Source organism: Anoplolepis gracilipes, chromosome 9 (genome assembly GCF_047496725.1).
Source record: "Anoplolepis gracilipes chromosome 9, ASM4749672v1, whole genome shotgun sequence".
Classification (NCBI taxonomy): Eukaryota; Metazoa; Arthropoda; class Insecta; order Hymenoptera; family Formicidae; genus Anoplolepis; species Anoplolepis gracilipes.
In genome coordinates, this window is record NC_132978.1 from 6,899,034 (window position 1) to 6,916,793 (window position 17,760).

At 30.6% G+C, this 17,760-nt stretch overlaps 3 protein-coding genes across 3 annotated transcripts; 1 reads left to right on the forward strand and 2 right to left on the reverse strand.

The window, feature by feature from the left end:
- Window positions 1-99: 99 nt before the first annotated feature.
- On the reverse strand, window positions 100-5,139 carry Wdr24 (WD repeat domain 24). The gene is made up of 12 exons (XM_072899586.1): window positions 4,895-5,139; window positions 4,529-4,645; window positions 4,080-4,302; window positions 3,693-3,906; window positions 3,362-3,610; window positions 3,112-3,272; window positions 2,831-3,014; window positions 2,573-2,741; window positions 2,336-2,483; window positions 1,148-1,652; window positions 877-1,038; window positions 100-469 (listed from the first exon to the last, which is right to left on the reverse strand). Exons 1-12 carry the CDS (start codon window positions 4,989-4,991, stop codon window positions 341-343), a joined length of 2,358 nt encoding a protein of 785 aa, XP_072755687.1. The 5' UTR covers window positions 4,992-5,139; the 3' UTR covers window positions 100-340.
- Window positions 5,140-5,540: 401 nt separating this feature from the next.
- On the forward strand, window positions 5,541-13,921 carry L(3)80fg (dnaJ homolog subfamily C member 16 l(3)80Fg). Its single transcript, XM_072899019.1, has 12 exons — window positions 5,541-6,101; window positions 6,780-6,846; window positions 6,936-7,129; window positions 7,196-7,476; window positions 7,567-7,757; window positions 7,885-8,219; window positions 8,474-8,777; window positions 8,866-9,014; window positions 9,254-9,478; window positions 9,619-9,832; window positions 9,909-10,013; window positions 10,098-13,921. The coding sequence occupies exons 1-12, from the start codon at window positions 5,842-5,844 to the stop codon at window positions 10,221-10,223; spliced, it is 2,451 nt and encodes an 816-aa protein (XP_072755120.1). The 5' UTR covers window positions 5,541-5,841; the 3' UTR covers window positions 10,224-13,921.
- LOC140669306 (sorting nexin-25) lies at window positions 13,434-17,497 on the reverse strand. Its single transcript, XM_072899018.1, has 11 exons — window positions 17,123-17,497; window positions 16,715-17,025; window positions 16,464-16,633; window positions 15,975-16,369; window positions 15,478-15,901; window positions 15,017-15,321; window positions 14,672-14,929; window positions 14,446-14,579; window positions 14,142-14,378; window positions 13,602-13,884; window positions 13,434-13,520 (listed from the first exon to the last, which is right to left on the reverse strand). Exons 1-11 carry the CDS (start codon window positions 17,357-17,359, stop codon window positions 13,449-13,451), a joined length of 2,826 nt encoding a protein of 941 aa, XP_072755119.1. The 5' UTR covers window positions 17,360-17,497; the 3' UTR covers window positions 13,434-13,448.
- Window positions 17,498-17,760: the final 263 nt, after the last annotated feature.

A 17,760-nucleotide genomic window follows, 5' to 3' on the forward strand; every position in this document is an offset into this window, starting at 1 on the left:
TCTCTCTCGATCAATTTTCATTAATTATGAGTCAATCCTCACTGAAAATGTAGTGTATATATATGTATATATATATACAGAGAGAGAAAGAGAGAGAATAATGAAAATATATATATATATATACAGAGAAAGAGAGAGAGAGAGAATAATGAAGCATAAAGAAAATTTTCAATATAATTTATCAATTTCTCCTATTAAACGTGAATATAAAAAAATTAATTTATTTCAATGTTGCAAAAAAGTCACATGAGATAATGCCTCCGTTTAACACAATTATAATAAGAAATTTTACAAAAAATTACATATTATTACTATTATTAACAAGTATCAATAGGATTCTTTAATTGTATTCACATAAATGTCCGCAACCAGCAGGACATTGTCGGTTGCCATTAAACCACTCCCTCATATGATTTATATGACCTCCATGTGCACAACCTTGACACCACACATACATTCCACGTACAACCTGTGTATAAAAAACTAATAAGATAATCTTTCTCTTATATAACAATTCTTTTGTAATTTCTTTTACTGAAATTTTATTTTATTATATATAACATTATTTTATTATATTGTAATAATCGTCTGTAATCAATATTTATATTAATTGTAATCGATTATTGCAATATAAATCTCTCATAAGAAACTTATAATTAACAAAAATATATTTTCAAAGTCAAATATAAAACTTATATTTATATGCTTTTATATTATTAAATCAATCAAATCATTAAAAAAGATTAAAGAAAATACATAAAAATAATGATAACAATATTGTATAAAAGAAACAAAATATTTAATAACAGTAATACAAGATATTGCAAGAAAATTTAAATGATAAAATTTTTTTGAATTTATCAAAAATTCTTTTACCTGATTACAAATGGAACATAGAGCATGTTCAGATGTATGACAATGATCACACAACCATGCAGACCGTTGCAACTGTTTTGTGCATGCTGCACAAGATACGTGTATCAGAGTCGATTGTTGATTTAATTGAGATATAGAGGGAATCCACGCCAATTGTATTATCTATGCAAATAAAATTATAAAATGAAATCTCTTATGCCTAAGTTATTTTTATTTAAATAATGTGATCAATCATTTATTAAAAAATAATATCCTTCAAATATGAACAGACCTGTGTAGCTATATGCCAGAGCTTAAATTTGCCAAGCATGTCCAAGTATTCCAGTATCCAATGTTCTTGTAAAGCTATTGGAAGCATTAAATTTTTTCTCTTTTCTCCTAGGGCAATTAACATTGATACTGTTGTTTGTACATCTCTCACTGCTGCGTGATATTCCAATGCTTCCAAGATCACGGACGTAAAATCGAACAACAATGGCTTAGGTAGAAGTGGTACTACTAATTGAGGTTGATCCTCGATTATAACGGAAGTTGAATCTTCACCGAGTTCAGTGGGATGGTTAGGAAATTGTTCCGGTGGTGGAGATCGATCTTTTATTTCGTGCCGTAAAGGAAAAGCCTCTTTCTGTAATTCTTTCGTCCATTCGTCATCCTCCATACGCATAACAGTATGTCTACTTTCGCTAGGATGTTCCAATGACACAGGCTCATATTCAGTTTCCCCAAAGATAAAGTCACCTCTCGACGTTGAGGGTACATCACTGAGCAATGGTCTTCTGTAATTTTTATCAATCTATAGATAATATCAAAGATACATTATAATTTTAATTACATTAAGCTTGACTAATTTAGATATATAAAATCTGCTTTAGATATTTTACAATGTGAGAAAAGGGTTGGTAAATATTTTATAAAAGTTATTGATTACTGCTCCTTTTTTTTAAAAAAATAACTCGTTATCTTTCTTGTGATTCAAATAGTAACGAGTTGTTACATGTTTTATTAAATTTTGTAAATAATTGCATTTTTGCAAATATTAACATTTTAAAATTTTCTTCATCTTATGCAATTTTATAATCCTGATAAGATATGCTAATTTTCATAATTTCGAACATTTGATCACCAAATTGTCTATCTAAGTAAATATTTTTTAAAAAATGGAAAGAAACAAGATAAAAAGAGTTTTTAGCAGTTTTTATGTAATGCCATATTTCAATGCTCTTGATAAATGTTTTTTTATATGAAAATTATACCAAACAAGTTAAAAAAAAATAACAATGAGAATAATCGTTAAATTTGTAACTCATTACTCGAAAAATGTAATAAAGTTACTTTTTTTGTTACAAAATTTGTAACGATATTGCCGTTATAATTACTCTAAAAAATAATGATAACAATAATGGCTTTACATGAAGTAACAAGTTACTTCTCAATTCTGTAAATAACTTAAACGATATACCTTGGCAGAACAGCTGCTAAGTTAGTCGACGGTCCCATAATATTTTGATTTTCTGGAGCGTCTGCTTCTGTTTCAGTCTCGTCGTCACCACCGCTGACGGCGCCAGTCAGATTTTCCCCCTGAAGAGATTTTACATCATGTTCATGACCTAAGAAAAATAATAGTTTATTGCAACAAAACTTTGGTGACAATAGAATAATATTGTTAGTACTATTTATTATATTTCTGCTTACTCACTCGATTGTTTGCTTGCGTTTGATTGCTCCATACCAGAATTTTTTGTTACTCCTGGTGCTGTGTTTGAAGTATTAACTATATCTTCCTTGGGTGCCATCGGCGACATTTTTAAAAGCAGCTCGAGAGGATCTCCATACATTATTTTCAGAACTTGCCATGCTATACCAAGCTGTGTAATAAATATATAAAATTGTTATTATCAAAAATACATTAAAATTATTATAAACATATGTATGCAAAATACAGAAATATTATTACAGTTGTTTTGCCAAAACCGATTGCGACGCGTGCATTGTGATCACAGATATCATTTAAATTTCCAGAAAGCATATAACCTTCTGCGGCTATTTTGAACCAACTTGGTTGACAATTATTCAAAGTGAATCTATGCGTTACACTTGAAGCCATACAAAAAGTATCGTCATTTGTTACAAGTGTTCTCCTATAAAAGAATAAAGAGATAACTATTTTACTCTATTCTGACATAAATTCATCTTATTAATTGTAATACTATTTTTTGAGGCATCATGATAACTCACCTCATTATATTAGTCAATTGTCTTGCAGTAATCGCCGGTTCATATTTTACTTTACAAGCATATGTAACTTCGCCCTTTAAACCTAATGCAACACTCTGTGGATTTGCTTTGCTGGCTGGTCTTATCGCATCGTCAAAAATATGATGATACAAAGTGCAATCCTATAATGATGAAAATAAAAATGATAATTGCATTATGCATTGCAATTGTGGTTAAAAGTATTATAAAAAAAAGTGGATAATAGCATTACTCTGCTTGTTGATAAAAATGACTGTGGATTGCCTCTCCATGCCACACCTGTGGGGACATCTTTGTGCTCATTAAAACTTGCAAATGGAATATACGGTCTTCGAATATCCCATACATTTATACTGCAATCAACCACTAAAGCGCAACTTGCTATGTGATATTTTTTCTGTGGCCTCCATTTAATGCGTCCCACTGATGCAATAGTATGTATAGCATAATCACAACTTGGTTTACCTGACAGATCCCAAACCTGTAGAGTTCATACAAAAAATATACGATCAATATTTTATAAGTCTAAATGTCAATAATATATTAATATAAAAATAATATACCTTAATAGTTTTATCTCTAGATGCAGTAGCAAGCCAAGTGGCTTCAGGATGCCAATCACAAGCAAATATCGGACCACTATGTGCGGTAAAATGTTGAAAATAACGATCCGGTTTTCTCATGTCCCATTGCTGAACATGTCCATTTTCAGATACAGCAGCAAAAGTGTGTGGCTGTTGTGGACAAAATTGGACATCTCTCACTGATTCTGTATTACTAAACACACATATATATGAGAATAATATAATAAAAGTAAATATTAAATTAAATCATAATTGTTTAATCTGTTACAATAAAGTAAAATGAAATTAAATATCAAAAATATCAAAAAAGGATTTTGTCGTTATCTCTAGCATTTATATGAGCTATCTACATATACTATAATTTACCTATAAAAGGTTTTGATGGCTTCCTTTATTCGTAAGTCAAAGCATTTCATAGTACCATCTTGTGAGCCAGATATCAACCACATTGGTTCTGTCATATGAAAGCTCACTTTATTTACAGTTCTTTTATGATCTATAAACACATGCTCTTGTTTTGATCGAGACTGTTTGTTTAAGTTCCAAACAACCACTGCACCATTTGTTGCTGCTGTTGCCAATATATGATCTATAGAATAAAATGAAATAATGTAACATAAGACAATCTAATGTAGTACATTAATATAAAATTTGTTAATGTGTAACATATAATATTAAACTGAACATTAACTAAATATTTTACTAAATAAAATTGTGATATAAACCAGAAAAGCTCAAATATCTACTTTTTATACTATAAAAAAAATTTGTTCTCTAAATACATATGTGATAATTGAAGTAAATTATTAAATTACCATCATTGAGGTTCCAGGCAACATCATTGCAAGAAAAATTAAGATTCAAATTTTTTCCAACCCGAAGATTACAGGCTTCCTCAAACTTATCCTCCAGTAAAGTAAATATTTTAAAAACTGCAATATAATTATATTGTAATATAATTCACTCATATAATACAGTTATGTTAAAAAATATGAAATTTTATTCTATATTTTATTATAAGATTAAAAAATTAAGAATTAAAATTATAAACTATATACATACATCTATAATATTATTTTTATTCACAAATTATAATAAACAATCTGTTATAACATAACTGTTGAAATTACAACATATCTATTTTTTCGAAAAAAATACTAATTATGCTAGAACAAACGTACCATTACGACCGGCTATCACAACCTGGCTGTTATCTTTATTAAGAGCTAAGGCATTTGCAGGTCCTTCTTGAGCAATGCAAATAGTTTTTGATGTCATTATGCATGCTTTTTTAAAATAATTAATGTTAAATTATTGTCATAATAATTTATAACTTATAAAATTACAGAGTTCGAAATAACCGAGACTCTCTCAAAATATTTTTTTCGCAAACTATATAAACATAAACACAGTATAAAGACGTACAATCACTGACGAAATACTATTAAAGATAGCCAACCTTATGAGTATATTTGAAAAATCCGCTGTACACTAACGCGCTCTCTCGGGAAATGCAGTAACTCGAGAAAGAAAATTATTACGTCGTCTATAAATAAATAATAAAGAGCAAGTCTATAAATAAAATGTAAAAGAGAAAGATATTTTTTACAATTTCAATTGTATTTTTAATATATGTATAATTATTTTATGTCCTTTATATTTAGTATTTTTTATTAAGACTTTTTCATCCCTCATTTTAGGACTTTAGAAAAATATCATATTATACGATATACGAAAAATCGATTTCAAAACCAAAGCCACAAGCGGAAAATATACGTTAATATAGTATACGAGAGTTAGCTATCTATGTTCTTATGTCATCTGTGGTATTAGCAGCTAATGCTCCACAGCTCACAGCTCCACTCCGGCCCGGCTATGGATTTTATATGTCTGTAGAAGAAGATGTGAGACTAATCGTCGAGACGTATCAACGCCCCACGTGATGATAAGTGGACGATGATCCGCGCAAAATATGCCCGCTAATTCCGAATGCAACGAGTACGCGAGAGAGCGATAGTTTAAAGTAATTAAATCACGATTAATCTACTCACGTAACATATAATCACGAATAATCAGTTCGTGCATACAAGGAGAGACTCCCTTAAGGATTATCACTGCGCCACGGATAATGTTATTGATTGATTTTTTAATGACTCACGCGTCGACGAGCAAACGACAATTCCATCAGCACGTTACATGGAACAATAATATCTCTCTATTAATGAGATACGCATTCTTGCTGCTAAGCCTTCTTGTAATTCTCCAATCAACACCGTCGGCTGTTGTCGCGGGTGATTCCTTAGGAGACCCGTACAAGATATTAGGCGTGTCAAAACATGCGACTCTGCAGGACATTCGAAAGGCATACAAGCACCTCGTCAAGGAATGGTAAGGAGTGATCTGACATCCTCAATTTTAGATTGAAAACATGTACAATACTGCATGTACACAGGGGTGTCTACTCCCTAGAAAAACATGGAAAATCTAAAAGTGTCAGGAATGTCTTTTATACCTGAAAAAAATTAGAAGAAATTCTTATTGAATTTTATTATGAGTTAGAGAATTAAAGAAAAAATATTCTTTTTTATAAATATAAATAATTTTGCTCTTATATTGTAAGCTGTCGCTAAAAAGTTGAGTTCTGAATTGACCTGTTTAAAATATATTTATCTTTGTTTATATATTCAGTGTCTTTACAAAATTTGTACCATATATATTTTATTGTAATTTTTTGTGATAAAAGAAAATATGCAAGTAAAAAATGTATATTCTATGAGAGCTAAAGTTATTTTTAGTACATTTGTATATCTGGCATCTCAAATGGTTTTTATTTTGTATGAGTGAAAAACAATAGAAAATGCATATAATCAAAAACTTATTTTAGAATGCAATTGTGTAAAAAAAAAAAAAAAAAACTTTTAAATATTCCCTTTACTTAGAATTTTGGACAAAAATATCTGAAAGATCAGATGATTTTTCAGGAAACTTTTTTACAAAATTTAAGTAGATACACTGATTATTAAATATAAAATGTTTTAATATATAAATATTCTGTATGTTTGTTAGGCATCCAGACAAAACCGATCATCCAATGGCTGAGGATAAATTTGTAGAAATAACAAAAGCATATGAAGTATGTTCTGTTTTGTTTAAAATATTGCTCAAAACAAGGAAACAATATCAAAGAAATATTATTAATTGTTATTATGTTGAATTGTTTAGCTTTTAACAGATCCGGAAAGAAGGAGGAAATTTGATAATCATGGGATTACAGAAGAAAATATTTCTAGACAAAGAAGGGACAATAGTCACTTTAATGTTCTTGATCCATTTGAAGAATTATTTAGCAATAATTTTAAGTTCCATTATCAAACTAGAGACATCACGCTGTTCCACAAAATGAGTATCACATATCGGTTTGTATATTTTTGTGCATAATAATTTATAATTATTATGAGTATTAAATGTCACATAAATTTCAGATCGTTCGAGAATGTGATAATACCTAAAACTTACCGTACACCATATTTAATTTTATTTTATTCCGATTGGTGCTTCTCATGTTTGCAAGTGGAGCCCACTTGGAGACGATTAATTGACGAGTTGGAACCTCTGGGACTTGGTTTAGCTACAGCGCACGCCAAAAAGGAACCTACCTTAGCAAGAAGACTCGGAATTCACTCGCTTCCATGTCTCGTTGTTACTCTAGATGGACGTACTAGCGTCTACAAAGAATCTTTATTTAGTATTCAGAAAATTGTTGGTATGTTTTTAAACTACTATATCAGCATTACATTTGTCATCTCTATATCATAAAATCTTAGACATCAGACTAATAAACATTTATTTGCAGAATTTGTACGAAGTAGACTACCATATAAATTAATAAGTACAATTAGTAATACTAATGTAGAAAATTTCCTATCGGGATGGACGGATAACAGAATTCGCGCATTGATATTTGAAAAGAGAGACTTTATTCGTTTGCGGTATTTACTGATGTCTTTTTACTATAGAGATCGAGTAGCCTTCGGTTTTGTCCAGGTAAATTGATTTTATATACACACATACATTACATATATACATATGCACTAAAAATATACACTAAAAATATATATAAATTACATGTATATATTTTTTTTTAACATAATATATTTATTACTTCTTACAGGTTGGTATATCTGAAACTGAGAACATAACGTCGAAATACAAAATCTCGGGAGAATTAGATACTTTATTACTTTTCAATGAGAACTCTGAGAAGCCTATGGCTTCCATTAGTATGAAAGACATTTCTAGTGAAACCATGCATAATGTTATTGCCAATAATAAGTTTCTCGTATTGCCAAGACTTTCAAATCAAGCAATGCTAGATTCTATATGCCCGCCCGAATGGTTGAGGCCGCAAAAGCGTCTATGCGCCGTTTTAATATCACAACAAAATAGTCCTCTGCATGATATGGCCAGGCACAAATTTAGACAAGTTGCGTTAGAGTCTTCTTACAGGTAAATCTTTATATAATTGACTATATAAATATTTTCTGTTATTTTTTTATTATTTTTTTTAACTTAAATATATGTATTTGATCCTAAAACATATTCTATTAATATGTAATCCTTGTCTATAAGTTTTATAAATAAAAAAATTTTTATATTATATATAATAGTTTTTATACTGATATCTATTAATATTAATTTATTTAAATACTAATTTTTCTGTATATGTGTTTCAAACAATTTATTAGTAATATTGTTTACAGCACGGATCGCGTTAGGTACGCGTACGTGTTCAAGGATACCCAATCTGAATTTGTATCAGCACTAGCAGCTGGGGAAGGTAGCCCACTGGAACCTTTATTACATATCGTCATCATCTGGAGACGAGATGCTAATCATTTAAAATACGAATGGCTTCCTCACGGATGGGTTGAAGCCGCTCAAGATGATCGTATATGGAACGAGACGCGTAGACATTTAGAAAAAACCATACAAAAGTTGTTACGCTCCACTGAAGCTTTACCTTACGCTGCTGTCGTAGGAGAACTAGCAGATGAACATGCACAGGTTTATATCCTGATAGATATAATCTTAATATAATTTTCTGATTTGCAAATTGTTACACTTTTTGTATACATCAATGTCCTTTTGTCAGGGTACTGTAGACAGACTGATAGGAAGGGCGTTATTAGCTGTAGATTATATATCTGATAATCTGACAAAAGAACAAATTCTACCTTTGATATCAGTACTAGCAACTCTCATGCTAATTGGAGCTGCAGGGTATGGAATGTCATATCTAGTGTGAGTAGAATTGAATTCTGATAGTACAACCTAATTTCAGTATTGCAGTAAAATATTAATTCAATTGAAAGTCATGTTAATATTAATAGATCATCAAAAAACAGACTTGCAACAAAAAAATTGTGTTTTTTCCGAACATATATATTAACCACATACAGTAAAATAATTTATTATTTAAATAATATACTTTGCATTATGTCGATTTGAAAAATGTATGATTTTATATTCTTGATATGCAGCAAGCTAGAAGAAGCAAGTGTTCAAGCTGAACGTACCCAATGCAAAGATAATGCTAAGTCAATTCCATCGCAACCGCAATTACGATTACATGAATTACGTGCCGAGAAATATAATGGATTGGTTCGACTTTTAAAACCAGGCTGCAGAACTATTATTCTGCTAGTTGATGCTCAAAGTCGATTAAAGTTATTGCCAGCTTTCCATAAAGCTGTGTGGCCTTACAGGTATTTTTTCTCACATTTCCTATTTCAGTTAGTATCTGTGCTACATAGTAATTATACAGCAAGCTGTTTTATATATTGTAATTAATGATGTACAATAAATTGTGTAAAAAATATGATAAATTAATTTTTTTCATTATCAGAAAGAATAAAACGCTGATGTTCGCACATATGTCATTAGAGAAGGGTCTTGATTGGTACAAGAAACTATTGTCACTCACTTTATCCGAGCAGAAGGATTTGAACATAAATGCCAAGAACTGTGTAGGCACTGTCCTATCTTTGAATGGACATCGAAAGTATTTCTGCATGTATCATGCTAAACATCCAGAATGTACCAAGGGTAAAGGTTCTAAGGTAAACATGGATACTTTAAAAAGCTACTCATTAAAAAAAAAAAATAATTAACAATTATATTTTACCATGTACACAGCGTATTGAAAAGATGACCAAACAACTTAGCCGAACACCGGAAGATCCGGAAGCTGGCGCTTTTATTGGTTTCGAGAGTTCCGAATCCGATTTGTCTCAAGATGAGGTATATATAAACATGATTCTAATTTTTAACCATTTTCATCAACTATAATTATATTTATACATATATTTATACATATTTCTGCAGGGTGGAAACAACGTTTTATATCAGGACAATCTTTTAGACGGTTTACCGATGTGGCTCGATAGATTATTCGAAGGGTTAACACATCGTTATTATATAAATTATTGGCCCGAGTTCACTGCCAAGTAAAGAGAGAAAGAGATAAAAAGTTTCTTTTTTTATATATGTAAAGGAAATTATGTCACCTAGGGACACATCTTATCTTGAATAATATGCTGCTTTTCTGTTTAGCAGCTTGATAATTTGGCTTTAGTCGTTGTTTGCTTATAATTTAATGAAATATTGTATTCGTGCAAATGTTTAATTTTCGTCAAAAAAAAGATTGTTCTCAAACTTATTTTTTATCATTATTTGTCTTTAATTTAAATTAATTTAATATTAAAATGAAATTTTTTTACAAATAGTTTCAAATATATTGAAGAAATTATATGATTTTTATTACACATCTCATACACATACACACATACATTATATATTTACAAAACCATATTTTAATAGACATATATTTTCGAGTGGTTATAGTTCATAAATTTATAATATACCTTTTTTTCTTTTTGTAAATTATAATACACATAGAAAATAAAAATTTTTAATGAAATAATTAGAGTAACATTACTTAAATGTAAAATAAATATAAGAATTAATATACAAGATACTATAGATTTGATTATATTATCTATTTATTTGTATACTGTTTCATAAATATTTATCAAAACTAGAATTATATTTTTTTTCAGAGAAGTTATTGTCGAACATGATTTATTTAAAAAATCTGTTCAATCAGATTATATTTGTTTAATGTGCTCGATGAAAACGATTGCCGAGTCTAGCGTATCACAATTCACATCCAACACAATATACTATAGTCAAGGTTGTTGAATAGAAATATAATTAAGTGGAAAAAATAGATGCAGCTATAAAATGAGAAGCAAAGCTGAAATTTTTTCTTGTTTGATAAACAGTTTAATAAACAAAAATTGTTAAAAGTAGTATTAAAGAGAGTCCCTAGGTATCACAGTCTTTTTTACATCTATATTCTATATAAAAATGATAAAGAACAAGGTTCGCTAGTCAACAGAATATTGCCATCAGGATATACTGTGATTCGAATGGATGCAACCCTATTGAAAGATAAAACATATTCATTACTTATTCTAAGCATTGTTTATAAATCTATTTACAGTTTCTTGCATTTTAACGTTTTTAGATTGATCTTTAAGTATTGTTAAAAAAAGTACACTAAAAGAAGTTATATATAGAAAGAGAAAGAAATATATATTACCATCAGGTAGTCAATCTATCCTTCTGGACATAGATCAACATTTTCTGTATACTACTTCGTCTGTTCCTATGACCATTGGATTACTCTTTTTCCTCGAAATTGCTTGTAATTATCTAGTCAAAACATTACTGAGAATTTAGCGGTATTTATATTGTGCGATACAAAATATAAATAGAACCTTTATATTTCCGCAGATAGAATTACAGAATCGTGATCGATTAACTGCGATTCTCTTTACGTTCGAATATATTAATTTTATAATATAATAACGATCGCTACTTTTAATGTCGTAAATAAAAAAAAATGTAAGTAAGTCCATATTAATATGTTTATATATCCTCTGAGAAAGCGTATTTCTGTCGCTTGTTCATACTCTGTTTACCATAATATATTCACTGATTGAGTGCGTTTTTCTCAAATCCGAATATTAATAGTGCATATCTATATATTTACAGGATTTATATATTTTATCTATATATATAGTTACCGTAAAATCGAAACATATATTAGTGTGAGAGTATATATGTAAGAAAAGAGATAATTACCCTTATCAAGATTTATATACGTCCATTATTTTATTTCGAATTATTATTTTATTTTTGTATCCACATTTGTATCGTTAGTTATTCAGTATTATTTTAATAATATGCATAGTTAACATATGTTATATTTTTAATATTATATATATAATTATATATAAAATATTATTTAAATAATAAATATTCAGCCAAACAATTAGATATTTATGAGATTAATAATCTCGTTTGCAGGTATATTTACTCTACTCGGACTTTTTTCTTTATTTTCTTTGCAAAGCGACAGATATAAATACTTCGTATTACTTGTATAAGATTTATGCCTGCTATAAGAAGCTATTAGAAAGTATATTGAATAACATATAGAAAGAGATATCGTGTCACACGAGATAATGCTGTTAAAAGTTACATGCGTTAATTCAATTGTTTATACTTTATATCCTTATATGAAGATTAAAATCGACAAAAGAAACATATGTAGTTTAATAATTTCTACCCTAATAATGTTAATCTTACTCACATTGTGTTTTATACACATTTTTTTACATGAAGATTTATACTTGAGTAGACATCTAGCAATGCTCTCCTAGATACAGTGATATGTATTATCAATTTTGCGGTAACTATAAAACTTTCAGATTGTTAATTATTTTTCTTAAACATTACATGATTATGCTTTCAAATTAGTTCACAAAATGTGCAATATATATATGTTATGTGTCTTGTAAAGACATTTTGATTGTGTGTGAAAAAGTAATAGATTTAGGAATGTTGGCTATATAATAAAGCGTGTAATTTATCGTATGTTATCTATATTATAGATAAGTACGCATAAACGTATCTATGTTTGCTATGCACTCATAATCATTATTTAATTTATAAATCTTTCATTTCATTGCATCTGGAAATTATACAGGGCGTCTACTCTCAAAAAAGTAACACAATATAAACTGTTTATGATACAAGAGCAAAATTATCAAAGAATTTAAAGAAATATGTAAGTTCCAATAAAATTCCATAAGAATTCTCTGATTTTTCCAGGTACAAAAGAAAGCCTTGGAATTCTCAGCAATCCGTCCACAAATCAAGTTGTGAATTATGTTTAAATTATAAATATATACCTATGTTTATTTAAATATTCAGTGTCTTAACAAAATATTAAATATAGAATATACATTCTTCATTTTAATTTTTGATGATAAAAATGAAAAAATATTATGTAAATGAAAAAATGTTTATCCAACAAGAGTTATTCAGTTTTTTCAATTCAATTATAAATCTAGCACTTGAAACTTAAATAATAATTTTATATTTTTTCTCGAATGTGTGAAAATGCACACAATAAAAAAACTTTTAAGAAAATGCACTTAAAAAATCTTTAAAATATTCTTTTTACCTGGAATTGAGAACAAAATACCTGAAAAATCAGGAAAAATTTTCAGGGAATTTTTTATAAGACTTGAGTAGACACTCTGTTATAGGAAAATAAAATTCTCTCTAAGAGGAAAGTAAAACAGCGTATGTCACATTGATGATTTATTTTGTTAAAGAACATTGTTTGTTTTGCAATTCTGGAAATACTTCGTACATTAATACTTCAAATATATCCTGTAAAAGATATTCAGAATAAAAAAGATGAGACTCGTACACATACATTTATAACAATGATATACGAAATAATCGACTTACGTAAAATAACTGTTTATTCAGATTCACGTTCTGTAGGGAATCAAAAACTTTAATCGCGCCGCGTTGAGCACTTTGCGCTCCTACTAGATTCGTTAATACTTCAGGTACGTTATTGAGAAATTGCCTGCGTGCCTCGCCTCGCGTTTTTAGTTTCTCCTCGTCAGTGCGAAGAACCGTCTCGGACACAAGTTGACCATTCGGCCACCACGATTTCACAAACAATTGTATGTAATAATGAAGCATCGGCTCGGAAAACACCCAAGCGACAATATCTCTGATTTGTCTGCGAATCAAATGATATATTAATATATTGTGACAAATATTTCTATGCTTTATAATTTGAGCACGAAATATTATGGAATTTAAACTTTTGTGTATGTCTCTCTCTTCTCTCTCTCTCTCTCTCTTTCTATTTATAAAATATTTATAAAAAATAAGATCCCAAAATATCCCAAATATTCTCTGTGAGATTTGTAATTTTATTTAATGTACAAAAGATGAACGGTTTTTTTTTTTTTTTTTTTTTTTTGCATACTTTACCTATTTATAGTACGTCCATAAGTAATCTGTACGAAAGTAATGAGAGATCGTCTGAGCCAACGAAATACTCCTCGCAAATCGAAAATTTCTCCTAGAAGCGTGTACAATGGCTCAGCAATTGCATCCTTGCCAGCATTTAGATAATTATCCGTGCCGGTACGACCTGTCTCACTATCGTCCAACAACAATGAATAATCTTCTTCATCTTCTTTATCGCGTAGCTCGTTACCGACAGATCTGTCGTGGAAATTTATAAAATCAACAAATACATCAATGATCATGTGACGAAATTAGTAACGCGTACGTTTTAAATAACGTAGATAAAGAAAAGCGAGATTTCTTGGGAGACGGTGCCACAGCCTTAAGATGCTCCGAACTTGGACTAAGAAAGGCGTATAGAGCTTCGCTTTGATTAAGTCTTTCATCCTCCAAGACAAACTGCAAGAATTAATAAACGATGAATAGTATTAATGTGTACATCAGATTTTAGATTCATAAGTAAAAAGAACATATATTGCATTGAAACGTACATTTAAATATTTTTGTATCTGCAATTTAGCTTTGTCGAGAGTACTCTTATCAGATTTCCCGAAAAACTTTAAAGGTTGCGATGGTAAGTCCAGATTTTTAACGTCTGAACATAACTGACGTAGTTTTTTATGAAGATCTTGAAAGTCTTGCAGTTTTCTCAACACCACCCACCCACTGGAAATACTCTCGTCGTTGTCTTCATCTTCCGCCATATGAACAACCAATACAAATTGCGGAGGATCCCCATTATCAGGCATCTATTCAGGGCGCAAAATTATTACATATGAATATGTACAAATAAAAAAATTATATATATATATATATATATATACACAGAATCATACTTCTGCGTTTTGCACATCGGCTCTCCAACGACCTAAATGTTCGGCCCACATTTCCGTATGATTTAAATGCGCCTCCAATTGCCGTTTTTCGCCTTGCAACCATTCGACCTCTTTTGCCAATATGCTTAATACTTTACTCTCGGGTTTGAGAGAGGATTTAAGCGCCTGTAGAGCTTGCATCTTGTTGTTCAATTTTTCTTGCAGTTGATCCAATTTGCTACGAGCGTAATTTGATCGCTCGCCAACGAGCAAAGTTGAAGATTCTGATAATGTACCATCAACGATCCCATGATCTTCAGCTAAACCTGTCAAATGACGTAAAATTTTACGAATACGTCACTTATAATAAAACTAACTTCTCTAACTAGTATTGTCGCATCAATATTAATCACATCATAATTTCCATCTAAATTTAATTAAATTAAATTTAAAATTCTCTGTATTTTATATATAATACTGACCCTCTGCTCTTTCATTGAGTAACGCTTCTTGCATGTTTTTATATTGCTCGCTAACGAGGAATGATGGATAATACTTGTCTTGAAGCGTCTTGACGACACTATCTTGAACCTCATAAAAAATACTAGGTCCCGTATCGCCCAACAAAAAGGCCTCCATTCGTTTTCGGACATTTTTATCGACTTTAATCTCGGCGGTGGGTGTTGTGATATAAGTATAAAAAATTTCAGCTCCCAATTGATGCCAGTTGGATCGATCTGCAGCGCGTAATTCCTGTACCGCCGCCCAGTAACCGATTAATCCTTGACTAGCGACTTGTTCTAAAAATTGAGACAAATGTCGTCTGCCAGTCACATTATCCAGAATTGCCTGCAACGGAAGTATCCTGCCTTCCGCAATCTCAGCGGCATCGCAAATCTCTGTATCCTAAAAGATATTATTAAATAAATATGCAATTCGGATTAAATCTAATTTGCATTAGTTATATATTATATGCAACCTGATGAGGATATCCGTCCCATCCCAACGTTTGCATATGACACTCGCACGTGTTCTTGGCGTATGTCAATTGGTTGATGTATCTCTTAAGTTTTCTCGCTCGAATAGCATCGGAATTTCCGAGCGTATTATTTTCGGGATCCAAACCTTGAGCTCGTTTAACATTTTGTATTGTGGTGGCTTGCATAATCTCGGTAACGATGTTATATCTTATATGTTTGAGGACTTCTAAATCCTTAGTGCTCTTGATCATACGAATAAAGTCCTCGAAAGATTCCGCGTATTCATATGTTTTTCTGTGCATTGCTTCGGCGAGTTGTTGTTGATCGATATACGTCAAGATCTTTTGATTGATGTAATCGGGATCTGTGATTAAATCTATCGCCGGTTTCAGTACTACAATACAGAAAAAGATAAATATACATATAATAAATCAAATAATTCTTTTTCATAGGATAATTCTTCTATTTGATTATTATAATAAAATTACTTTTGCATGTAAGAATTTCCCTTAAAAGAAACTTGATTGGGGAAAGAGAGTAACTACGTGGTAACAAAAACAGAATATAAAGTTCACTAATCTTCCTTAAATACTCCAATTCAGCAACAGGCGACATCAGATGTGCCGACAAAATAAATACAGGATCCTCTCCTTCCGACCTAGTATAGTAAGTATAACACAAATAAATCTAATTGTTTTTCTTATCTTATTCCTTAAATATATCAGGAAGAAAGGCTTACGAAGCTGCTTGAGCTATCCTGATCTTTTCAAAGTGAAAGGTAAGCTTGTTGACTATATTACAGACCACTAATTTAGTATGATCAACATGTGACAAACGATCGTGCAGGCTCTGTATCGCGCCCCATATATCCTGTTTCATATTATTTATCAACTGTTCAGAACCAAAGGCCAGATCATTCAACCAAGAACCCACAAAGTCCTGAAAGACTAGGTCTAGAAGATTTTGCAAGGCACCATCCACCAAACGAGTAAAAATCACAGGATAACGCATATGTTTCTTGCTGGTAGCTGATCTGGGCTCGTATCCTTTCTGGAAAGAGAAAAACCCAATGATCAAGAGCAAGTGACAATAATGACAGTGTATCGATACATTATATCAATTATGTTACTTGTAAAAATAGATATACCATCAACATATTATGGCAGGCATCCATCTCAGTGATAGTTTTAATGGAACTAGAGCCAGTCTGGTGCTTGGGGGATAGGGCTATGTTAATCATTATCATAATTAATGGGCCGACAAGCAGACAGGAACAAGTCAATATAACATAAAGACAACAACACTGGATGCAGGTCCAGCCTGTAACAATTCCCAAACTTATAACGACTAGTGGCATAAAGCAAATGACAACAAGGGAGACCATGTTTCTCTTTAGTAATATGATAATACGGTGAAATATAATAATATTTATATCAGTAAAGATATATTCAACACAATAATATTCTTTAATCTCGTCGTGTTAATAACACAAAACAATACTGAGTGCCTCGCCATTTTTAAATACCGGTAGCATCCATAAAACATAGAAAAATACATAGAGGGAGTTTATTCTGCTTATTCCATAGAACATTTATAACGATAGAGGGGTGTAAGGAGGCTCGACTATCCCTTCGCTATATCATAAAGCTCTACGCCAATCACAGTCAAGCATTCTCACAAAGTGTAAGAACGCTTCACTGTGATTGGTCAATTTTCTAACGGCTTTATGGCTAAAAAATTTTCACGAGCAACGATTAAAAATATTTTCACTTGGCTTTAAAATTT

Coding starts and splice junctions, on each gene's coding strand:
- Wdr24 (XM_072899586.1), bottom strand. CDS start 4,991: ATGACATCAAAAACTATTTGCATTGCTCAAGAAGGACCTGCAAATGCC. Junction 2,742..2,830: donor TCGGTTTTGGCAAAACAACT/GTAATAATATTT, acceptor TTTATTACACAG/CTTGGTATAGCATGGCAAGT. Junction 1,039..1,147: donor TCTGGCATATAGCTACACAG/GTCTGTTCATAT, acceptor TTATTTGCATAG/ATAATACAATTGGCGTGGAT.
- LOC140669306 (XM_072899018.1), bottom strand. CDS start 17,359: ATGGTCTCCCTTGTTGTCATTTGCTTTATGCCACTAGTCGTTATAAGT. Junction 15,902..15,974: donor GGGACGGATATCCTCATCAG/GTTGCATATAAT, acceptor AATATCTTTTAG/GATACAGAGATTTGCGATGC. Junction 14,580..14,671: donor AGATACAAAAATATTTAAAT/GTACGTTTCAAT, acceptor TAATTCTTGCAG/TTTGTCTTGGAGGATGAAAG.